The sequence below is a fragment of the Hippopotamus amphibius genome, chromosome 3, assembly GCF_030028045.1.
Source record: "Hippopotamus amphibius kiboko isolate mHipAmp2 chromosome 3, mHipAmp2.hap2, whole genome shotgun sequence".
In the NCBI taxonomy this organism is placed as follows: domain Eukaryota; kingdom Metazoa; phylum Chordata; class Mammalia; order Artiodactyla; family Hippopotamidae; genus Hippopotamus; species Hippopotamus amphibius.
In genome coordinates, this window is record NC_080188.1 from 116,650,246 (window position 1) to 116,661,349 (window position 11,104).

At 48.5% G+C, this 11,104-nt stretch overlaps 1 protein-coding gene across 1 annotated transcript; it reads left to right on the forward strand.

Annotated features, from left to right (window-relative positions):
• Positions 1–253: 253 nt before the first annotated feature.
• Positions 254–9,363, forward strand: LOC130850156 (pregnancy-associated glycoprotein 2-like). Its single transcript, XM_057729545.1, has 9 exons — positions 254–321; positions 1,423–1,573; positions 3,003–3,120; positions 3,223–3,341; positions 4,545–4,738; positions 5,659–5,775; positions 7,401–7,542; positions 7,629–7,727; positions 9,211–9,363. Exons 1-9 carry the CDS (start codon positions 269–271, stop codon positions 9,361–9,363), a joined length of 1,146 nt encoding a protein of 381 aa, XP_057585528.1. The 5' UTR covers positions 254–268.
• Positions 9,364–11,104: the final 1,741 nt, after the last annotated feature.

Sequence of the window (11,104 nt, forward strand, 5' to 3'; positions counted from 1 at the left end):
GTGGGGTACAGTTTTGATTTTGCAGCCAAGCCCCAAGAAAGACATTACAGTGGAAATCTCTATATTCAGAAAATTTTCAAAGTCCACTCCCCACAGAAATTGATGGAGGTAAAAATTTTAATGAGAGGTTCGTAATTCTTATCTGATCCATTTGTGGCCTAAAGGGGACTATTAGGGCAGGTCTGAGCATATATAACCGGGAGCTCTTGGCCACCTCGGTATGCTCCGACCTAACTTTTTCTTGAGAAGTTGGTCCCAAGTTAGAAGCATGAAGTGGCTTGGGATCCTCGGGCTGGTGGCCCTCTCACAGTGCCTAGTCATGTAAGTACAGGGACTGTAAGTGACATCATCTCTGTTTCTGTGATTTTTCTTGTCCTCTTATTTTTCCACCCATCAGTGTTAGAAGGAAATATAATCATTCCCTGACAGGCTGGAAGCTCAGCTCACACATATTGATGAGTACCTTCCCATGGAAAAAAGTGTCTTAGGGTCGGCTTGCAGGGTTACACAACTCTGGGGGTGCCAGTCACATCATGACCTATGTGAAAGTGGCACTCGGAATGGTTCAGTGCACAATCTCTGCAACTGTAAGCGAGGTCCTATGGGACAGCACTCCTCCTGCGATTGCTTCTGCATCTTCTCTCTGCTCTCTCTCCATGTCAGTGTGCATGTGTCTTTCTCTTCATCTCTTTCTCTCTCTCTTTTATGTCTTCCATCATATTGGATGTCTCTGTGCATGCAGAGCTCTCTGCGTTTCTGCTTCTTTGTTTGTTTGTTTGTTTTCTATTTTGACTCTTCCGTCCTTCTCTAGCCTCTTAATTCTTCTGATGTATTCCTCATCTCCTGGCTTCCTCTCTCACCCCTCTCTTCTGCTTGAGCCCTGCAGAAACATGAGGAAGGCTACCTCTAGGCTGTTTTACCTCTAACAAGCAGCGTGACCACTGCTTCATCACAAACTCCCTGCATTTCAAATTCCTCCCAGTAAAAGAAGATAATAATCCACATTCTACCTAATTCCCAGAGTTTCTTTGAAAAAGATACAGTAGGATGGCCATAGCAATGGTGTTGGCTGCCATTGTTGAGACTTCCTACATATCAGGTACCTCATATCCATCATCTCACTTAATAGCCACAACATCATATGTGGGGGATGGGGGTTATTACATTCCACTTTGTTACCAATGAGGATACTGAGACTCCAAAGGGTCATACGATTTACCCAAGATTACACAACAGAACCAGTATTCAAGCCAAGGTCTTGGCCAGGGTCTTTGCATGGCGTCCTGATAATAATATGACATTCATAAAAATGCTTGGGAGATGCGCAGGTTCATTACAGTCCAAGGTGTGACAGTCATACAGTAACACAGACAGCTGATTGCTGTCCCTGCTTTGTTTCCTTTTCCCAATGTTCGGTGAAAGAATCCCTCTAACGAAGATCAAGACCATGCGAGAAACCCTCAGGGAAGAAAACCAGCGGACTAATTTCCTGGAGGACAACACTGACCACAGGTCCCAGAATGCCAGTGATGACCCCAATATTTCTCTGCAACCCCTGAGGAACTACTGGGATGTGAGTGTGTTGGGAGGATGGCCCTCCATCGCGCACCCTGGTGCTTTGGCCTAGCACTGAGGTTCATCTGGAGGGGCCAGGCTGGATATGGGGTTTGGGGCTCCTGCAAGAAGCAGAAACACTGGGAAACAGGGACACTTTTCCCAAAGGTGAAGGCAAGTTTCATTCTGAGCTCTTGGTCTGTGTTGACTGTGCTCAGCAATGACCAGGTGGCAGGTAAACATCTATTTCTGTGCCAAAGATATGTGATTAGTGTGGGGGAGATTATTCTTTCTGAACCAAGTGAGCCATGGAATTACACATGAAAGGTGATCAAATGATAAAGGCAACTGCACATCAAGTTTCAAACCCCAGGCAGAAGAAAGTCAGGCTCCACAGATCCAAGGACACCAGAAAAAAGTTACTAAGCCCTATGGCCTGGGACACCATAAAAATCTGGCACTCTGGTTGTAGTTATTGATTTTAAACTAAGTCTCATATCTCCTTCAAGACATGAGGTGGATAGACCTAGAGTCTGTCATACAGAGTGAAGTAAGCCAGAAAGAGAAAAACAGATACTGTATGCTAATACATCTGTATGGAATTTGAAGAAATGGTACTGATGAGACCATTGACAGGCAAGAGTGGAGTTAGAGAAGTAGAGAATGGACTTGAGGACACGGGGCTGGGGTGAGGGGCAAAGGGGAAGTTGGAATGAGGTGAGAGAGTAGCATAGACATATTTACACTACCAGCTGTAAAATAGATAGCTAGTGGGAAGTTGCTGTATAACAAAAGGAGATCAACTTCATGGGAGATGTTTTTGAGGGCCAGGAGGGGGAGGGTGGGGGGGAGTCACGGGAGGCAGGGGATATGGGAATATGTGTGTAGATGCAGCTGATTCACTTTGGTGTACCTCAGAGACGGGTACAAGAGTGTAAAGCAAATATATTCCAATAAAGAGTTAAAAAAAAAAAAAAAGAGTCCATTCCCCAGCCTGAGTGATAGGCTAAGAGCAAATACATGTCCAATAAAAGGGCCAAGTGTGTGATATTGTTAGGACATGGTCTGAGTGTAGAGGAAGTGGCCTTTGGTGACCTAGAAGGGTCACATAGAGAAGGAAACACTCAAGCTGGGCCTTGAAGGGGAGACTGGAGAGCTTCTCAAATGAAGGCACTGGAACTTCCCTGGACATGCTGTGGTTCAGACTCTGCGCTAATTCTGTACTGACCTGGATTCGATCCCTCATCGGTTAACCGAGATTGGAAATGGACAGAAAAAAAAATTAAATGAAGGCACCGCTCTCAGCAGAGGCTGTGAGGTGTGGTGGTTTGACAGTGATTTCAGGAGACATGGGACAACTCGAGGAAGGCAGTACTCCTGGAATCAAGGGTGGCCAGGGCAGCCGGGCCTGCCTTCAACATTCATCCCCACACCCCCACCCCCCATAGCTGTGCTATGTTGGCAACATCACCATTGGAACACCCCCTCAGGGGTTCAGGGTCGTCTTTGACACTGGCTCATCTTTAATGTGGGTGCCCTCCATCAACTGCTCCAGTCTCTCCTGCCGTAAGTACCTGCCCCACCCCTCATGACCTCTCATCTATACTCCCCTCCCACATATTACTCCTTCCGTGGCACCTGAGGGACACTCGTCACTTGTGTCTGCAGGTACACAGAATCTCTTCAACCCTCAGTTGTCCACCACCTTCCAGCCCTCAGACTGGTTCTTTGACCTGGAGTACAGCGCTGGGAGGATTGTTGGAATTCTTGCCTATGACACCGTTCGGGTAACCAGGCCTGGTGCAGCTTCTAGAGACTAGAAGCTGAGTCAGGGCTGGCCCTGGGAGCAACTGCAGCTTAGAAAACAGCTGCAGGACCAACTGGGAGGGTCTTTCTTTCCCAAGGTCCCCTAGTGCCAGGCAGCCCTCCACACAGGGCATGTTCCTGAGGGTACAGTGCCCTGCTAACACACAGACTCCCAAATGGCTAACCCAGAGAGTGGATATGGGTGTGGATCTGTAGCTCCTTTGCCCATGAACAGCTCAAGGTTCATTTTTCTGGGAGCAGGGAGAGAGGGGAAAAAGCACCCACTTTTCTATTCTCAGACTGTGCTGGGCTTTTTCATGGTAATGACACGTTTAATTCTGCACCACGCCCACACAGCAGGTACTATGATCAGCTGCAATATACAGAGGAGGGAACTGAGGTTCAAAGAGCCAAGGTCTTGGAAATATCAGGCATTTAGTAAGTGGTGAAGCTGGGCTGGCCAGTGAGCATTCATGCAGGTGTGAATTATTTGGGGAGAAGATAAAACTGATGTTAGACCCCTGGGCTTAGCCAAAGACTTCAGGCTCATGGGCAGGGAAATCAGTGGACCACAGATGTGAGCGTGGCCTGATAAAAGGGTTTTCACTGAAGAGGGCCTTTGAGAGTCCAGTCAAATCTATGTCCTGCCTCCCATAAAGGCCTGAGTACTCTCCCTCTCTCTCTCAAACACACACACAACCTCAAAAGCATTTTCTCAGGCAGAATTGTTATAAGAACCCTGGCACCGACACTCTATATAGGGCTTTTGTTTTCCTGGGCAGATGCTGGATCCACAATGCATTGCATTGAGTTTGGTCCATTTCTGTCATCTGAGCATAGTGATGCCAAAGAGAAGACTACCTTGCTCTCTACTCATTTTACCCTCAAGTGCGAACCATTTGGTCCTGTCCTGAGTCTACATTTCCCTACTTGTATAGAAGGCATGAGGCCATTTAGACTCCCTTCAGATGGTGTGTGCAGGAGGAGTAGGTGTTGGTTAAAATCCATAGCCCTGCACAAATGGAACCCTAGTTCCTGTCCCAGCTTGGTCGAACCATCTGAAGTCCACCCAGAGCACAGCTAGGCCTCATATCTTCTCTGAGGTGCTAATGGCAGCTCCACCTCAGCCCAGTCCCAGCCCCATTTCCCAAACCTTTATGTGGGAACATTCTCATCTCCTACAGATCATGAACCTTGTTGACCTGGGCCAGGCATTTATCCTGAGCGAGATGCAGAGTGGAATGTTTCAAGCATTCTTTGATGGTGTCCTGGGCCTGGGCTATCCCAGCCTTGCTCCCAAAAGGATCATCCCTGTTTTCGACAACATGAAGAAACGAGGTGTCATTTCTCAGCCTGTCTTTGCCTTCTACTTGAGCACGTAAGTCTGCACTGGAGAAGCCCTCTCAAAATCAGCTGTAAGATGCTTCCAGATGCATCAAAAACTACAGACCTCTTGATCCAGAATTGTCCTTAGAGACTGCTTAGCCGAACATAACAATCGCCCTGGGCCACTTCTGGTCCCAGCCACTGGTTTCTCTAAATTAAGTTTTATTGAAGCAAAACCATACACACGGGCTCAAGGACAGCAGGTTGGTGCAGGGAGGTTGAAGGGAGAGTGAGAGAAATGGCAGGTGTCAGGCTACAGGTTGGAGGAAAAGGCAGCAGGATTTGCTGATGGATTTGACATGGAAGGAAAGAGAGGGATGTTGGGAATGTTTCTTCCTCACTAGTACTTCACCAGCTGCCCAGGAGCAGCTACTCAATTGGCAGGAGCCAGTGCACAATGAAAATCTGGGACCTCCTTTTCCAAAAGTAATAGGGATTTCAAGACAGGAATAACAGAGGCGCGGGACCCTGCTGAACATGGGGCCCCATGGATGGCACTGGTCTCAGGCCCATGAGGCCAACACTGGGTGAGCCTGAACCCATGGCCTTAGTGTCCCTATGCCTCAGCTTTTCTGAAACATGACAGGCTACACAAAGGGGAATAAAGAGCCCTCGCATACAGTATCCTCTGTGGGTATCTCTGAGCACTCTGAAAGTTGGAAGGGACCAGGCCCTCTTCAGAAGGGTGGGTGGTCAGATGTCGGCAAGGCTGCCTAGATTCAAATCTCTCCTCTGCCACTCATTAGTCGTTGGCCGACCATAATCAGGAACTCAAGCCCTCTGTGCTTCAGTTTCAACATCTGTAAAATGGGGACCTTAGTAGTGCCTCTGATGAGTGGATAACCATAGCCTTCAGACAGAGAGTGGCATTATTCTCCAACAAGGATTCCTCCCTCTTCCTTCTCTCCTCAGCAAGAAGGAGAATGGCAGTGTGGTGATGTTTGGCGGTGTGGATCACAGCTACCACAAAGGGCAGCTCAAGTGGATACCAGTGTCCCGAAACCACTACTGGCAGATAACCATGAACAGGTAAGCCTCTCCCTCTAAGGCCACACCTAGTGACGCTCCCACACAAGCACATGGACACATGCAGACACACACAAATGCACGATCAGACACACAGTCACACACAGACACATATATTCTAAGCACAAAGACACATCTAAACACACACATTGACACACATAAACACGCACATTGGCACATATGGGTACACACACAGGAACATAGACACACACACACACTCAGACACACATACAGACACAAACACACATAGACACACACATAGACATACAGACACACACAGACAGAAATCCAAGCAAACTCATAAACACACACATAGACACACCACTCATGAGCTCATAATCACCCCTGACCTCCTGACTGTGGCCCTGATGAGGGTCCTGAACAGGGTCCTGAGAGGTGTGTGCAGCCTGGGGAGGACTGCACCCACTGGACAGTGAGGCAGGTGGCAGGCTTTGAGGACCCTAAAGTACAGGGAAAAGAGGATCAGGGAGAATTTCACCAGCCTGAACAGGATTGAGATAAGATGACCAACTCTCCAGGGCTACCCAGGTCAAGGGAGTTCTTAGAACACAAAGCTGCTAGTTTAAAGACAGGGGAAGTCCTAGTCAAACTGGGAAAACTGGTTTCATTAGGGAGAAGCTTCTCAGCAATGGAGAGGGGTTGGCTGAATTCTTGATCACTGAAAGCACTAAGAGCAAGAGACACTTCCCTACCCCTTGCCATCTACATTCACAACTCGGGAACACAGTGGGGTGGAGGCTGTGACAGAGAGAATTTGAAAACTGGGATCCCGGAGTGGCCTGAGAACAAGGGGCAATAACTGATGGGATTCTGTGTGATACTCTCAGACAGAAGCTTACGGGTCCTTTGGTGGCCCCTGATCTACCTCATGCATCGCCTGGCTGGGGGCCTCAGTTTCTGAGCCCTGTAAGGTGCCACGCTGGGAACCAACTTCATCCAGGGGAGCCTGTGTCTCCCTCCCCACCACTCTGAGCATCTGCAGCCCCAGAGAATCTCATCTTCACTGTGTGGTTTGACCCATTGCTGCTCAGACAGCAGATACAGGTCTCTGGTTATTCCTCATGCATTGTCTCACTCACTGACTTATTCATTGATTCACTCAGCAAAGATACACTGTGCATCCACTGGGTGCTGGGCACTCGAGGGAGGCACTGAGGATACAACTTGCCCTTACATCTAGTGAGGCAGACGTACATGAAGTGAGTCACACACATAATGGATTACCACTTCGGTACTTGCTACAAATGAAGAAGTGTCTTCAGAGAGAGTGCCCAAGACAGAAGGCTGATCTAGTCTTGGGGAAAGACTTCTCTGAAAAAGGGACATTTAAGCTAGAACCTGGGAGATGAGGAGAAATTAGCTACACAAAGAGGATGGGGGTCTTCTAGGAAGGGCAGCAAGCACATGCAAAAGCTCTGAGGCACAAAAAGGGCCCATTGCATTCAAGAGCTCAAAGGAAGTCAAAGAAGTTTATGTGACCAGAGCAAAGGGAAAGTGAGTCAAAGCATGAGCTGAAGGGCTGTTCTGGACACAGTCAGGAAGCAGGACAGTCATTGGGGGAGACTTCAGTGTGATCCTGATACCCACTTTGTCCAACTCTCTCTCAGCATCACCATGAACGGGGCAGTTGTTGGTTGTTGCCGTGGATGCCAGGCCATTCTGGATACCGGGACTGCATTGCTGGTTGGCCCAACTAGACTGGTTACCACCCTCCATGAGCTCATCAATGCCATGCCTTTTGGTGAAGAGGTGAAGGGACGTGCCACAGGGTCACTCTGCGGCTCTCCACACTCCAAGGTTCGCCTGGGCCAACATCTCTCCTCTTTCTCTAACAGTACGTGGTTCCATGTAGCAACATCCAGAGCCTGCCTGCTATCATCTTCACCATCAATGGCCATGACTACCCAGTGCCCGCTGAAGGCTACATCTGGAAGGTGAGGGGCTAACCTTGGTGTCTGGTTCTCAAATCTGGGAATTGCAGGAACTCTTGGGCTTTGGTTGGGAGGAGAGTGTCCACTGTAGCCCAAGCCACAACATTGCAGATGCTGCTGAGTCCAAGTGGCTGGGCCAGTGCCTTCCACAAAACCAAGCACTTGAGTGTAAAGGGCAGTCTGGGATATCCATCATCCTGGAATAAATGGAGACACCTTCTGTGCCGGCATGGTGTGAGGCACAAGGAGAGGGGAACACTAAGGGCCTCTGCCTTCAAAGAGCTTCAGTTCCACCTGAACCCTCAGATGGATGAATACAGAAAGTGAGCTCTAGCCATCCTTGAAATACACCAAGTGACCAATGGCGTTGTCTGGGGACAAACTCTGTGTGTTGTCGCACCATCATGATTAACGTTCTCCCTTCCCATCTTGAAAGAGTCCTGATTGGATGATCAATTATATGGTTGTCCTAGTCCTAAGATACAACTTCCACTTGCTAAGCCTCCATGCCTCCTCTGTGAGCTGGGCTACCAGACCCCTCTGTGGGGAGGTTGGATGCTCACGTGTGTAAAGGGTGCACAGTGACTGCACAGTTAAGGAACAAGATTGAGCCTTAATGTCAGCTCCCTATGGAATTTGGAGGAGGCTGATGGGCTCAAAAAAATGCTTTGGGGAAGAGAGGGAATATCAGTAATATGAAACCCCCAGCCTCATGGAGGCATGAGGAGGCCTGCTTGGGTTGTGGCAAATCTACAGTGCACTCCATGCAAATAGCATCTCCCGGGGCTCTGCCAAGTGGTGCCAGGTCCAATCAGGGGTGATGAGGGCTACAGAAAAGGGGAGCACCAGGGTAAGTCACCCAACCCTGCCTGGAGTGGCCAGGGAGGGTACATGTTGATCCAGGAAGTCTTCCTAGAGAGGCTGAGCACAGCCTTGAGAACAGGTTGTGGGGAAGAGAGAGAAGAAACGGCATTCTCTGCAGAGAAAACAGTGAGCATGAGTCAGAAGGAAGTAACAGGGGAATTATGGGCCATTCTTGTTCTTTTTTTATTGTATTGAAATGTACTTTATTTACAATATTTTGGTAATATCTGCTGTACAGCAATGTGACTCAGTTGTGCATATATGTGTATATACTTTTTTTCTATTCTTTTTTTTCCTTTTCTTTTCCATTATGGTTTGCCACAGTATATTCAATACTGTGTTATACAGGAGGACCTTGTTGTTTATCCAGTCTCTATACAATAGCATGCATCTGCTAATTCCAAACTCCAAACCTTCCCTCTCCCACCGCCCTGCCTCAGGGCAACCACATGTCCTGGCCATTCTTGGTTTTGGAAGGGCACTCCACTTCTGCAGCTGCTGAGAGAGTAATTTGGTCCTTACTAAAGGAGGAAAATAAAACTGAGAAACTGGCAGCTATGAATGCTCCGGGGTTGGTAGGTAAGGGATGCGTGTGACAGGGGTGCTTTTCTGTCTTCCCCAGAGTCCTTACAGCACCTGTATCAGCCGGATTCAAGGGGGCTCAGAGACCTGGAAGCGGTCGGAGACCTGGGTCCTGGGTGATGTCTTCTTGAGGCTGTATTTCTCAGTTTATGATCGGGGAAACAACAGGGTTGGCCTGGCTCCTGCAGTGTAAATCCTGGGGCTGCTTCAGGAAACAATCAGGCCCCCTCCAAGCACACACTCACTCACACATAGGGCACTCCTGCCCAGGGATGGTGGTGGGCTGTGTTTGGTGCTCTGCAAAGCCCTATTCTCAGTAAAGAATAAAGGATTCCATTCCCAGTGGTGCTAATATGAATGAGTGTCTCTCTTTGGGTTGGGGAGATGTTTCATAATCTGGCAGGTTCTAGAACCTCGTCTGAACCACAAGGGAGAGGAGCCCAACTCCAACTGGCTTCAAGGAAAGGGGAGACTTACTGGAAGGATAGAGGCATTACAGGACACAAGAATCAGAGCAGATCCACACTTCACAGGGACTGGACCCAAGAAATGAGAAGCCGTCAGCTCACTCTCCTCTCCCTAACTCTTTCCCTTCTCTCAGTGGTGATTCTTTTAGCCTGACAGCTTTCTCCCCTCAGGCTTCTTCACCTATATCACCATGGCATCTAACCCATAAGGAAAGAAGCTCAGAAAACATGAGGTTCCAGGGAGGGCTCTGATTTGTCCACCTTAGATCATGTGTCCAGCCCTCGAGCATCCATCCTGACAGGCACATGGCGTACTATGATTGGCTTTACTTGGAAGGGGTAATAAAAACAGACTCTATTCTTCCCATCTCAGAGGAACTCTGGCAGTGGTCTTCTGCTTCAGGGTGGTCCTGGGTGTGGTCCTTCAAGCTGAGATGGTTCCCCTTGGTCCCATAACCCCAGTAACCAGCTATCTGCCACCCAAACAGTGGGTGTCCTTTGTAGCCCCACTTGCGAAGTGATGGCCTGTGTGGATCCCTAGCCAGCCCAACCCCTCCAGGGCCCAGCATGATCCTTCCTTTGGCCTCCAAGGTTGTTGAGGAAGATGCCACTCATGTAAAGGAGGACCCATGTTCACAAAGCCTTCAGCATTTCTGAGCTTCCTCCAAGGGCACATCAACAAAGTGTTGGTTCAAGACAGCATGGTTTGGCATAGCTAGAGTGGAAACATCACTTTTTACCAACTGGAAACCCTTGGCAGATGCCCAGCCTCGAGACAGCAAGGGTCATATGTGCAGAGGGACTGAAAGGAGAAAAGAGGTAGGGAAGAGTAAATAAGGTGGAAAACTCACCCCAATGCATCCATAGTATGGTCCTTTACTCAGGCAAGACAAACATGAGTGAAAGCTTCCTCTCCATATCTTCCTCATATTCAGTAGAAATTGGCTGAGCACCTACAATGCGTCAGGTGCTGTGGGGCTGTGTTAGGAATCCACCCCTGGTTCATGGAGACACAAAAATTGACAACCCCCAATGGGGGGGGGCAGATGGAGATAACAACAGAGGTGTGGGTAGGAGGTCAGAGGGGTGAGGATCTACCTTCTCAGGGAGGCATGGAATGCCTTGGGTAGTGCGAGAGTGGGGTCATTGACTTTCAACTTGCAACCTCACTTTGAAACACACCCGTAAGCCCAGAAGTTCCCACATGTGTGCAGATCCACTGTATAACCAGGGTGACGTGCGCCTGGTCCCTTTAGGATGGCACTGGATAGTGATTGGCTTGATGAGAGTCAAAGATGACTGGTTGCCAAACTCATAAAGGGGGAAAAGGTGAGAGCAGAACTGCTTTTTGTTTTTTTTTGTTTTTTTTTTTTTTGTTTGTTTTTGTTTTTTGTTTGTTTTGTTTTTTTGTGAAAAGCAAATATAATGGTCTGGGCTTAATGGAGGTTTAATGGAACAGTGTGTCAA

Coding starts and splice junctions, on each gene's coding strand:
- LOC130850156 (XM_057729545.1), top strand. CDS start 269: ATGAAGTGGCTTGGGATCCTCGGGCTGGTGGCCCTCTCACAGTGCCTA. Junction 3,121..3,222: donor CTGCTCCAGTCTCTCCTGCC/GTAAGTACCTGC, acceptor TTGTGTCTGCAG/GTACACAGAATCTCTTCAAC. Junction 7,543..7,628: donor CCATGCCTTTTGGTGAAGAG/GTGAAGGGACGT, acceptor TTTCTCTAACAG/TACGTGGTTCCATGTAGCAA.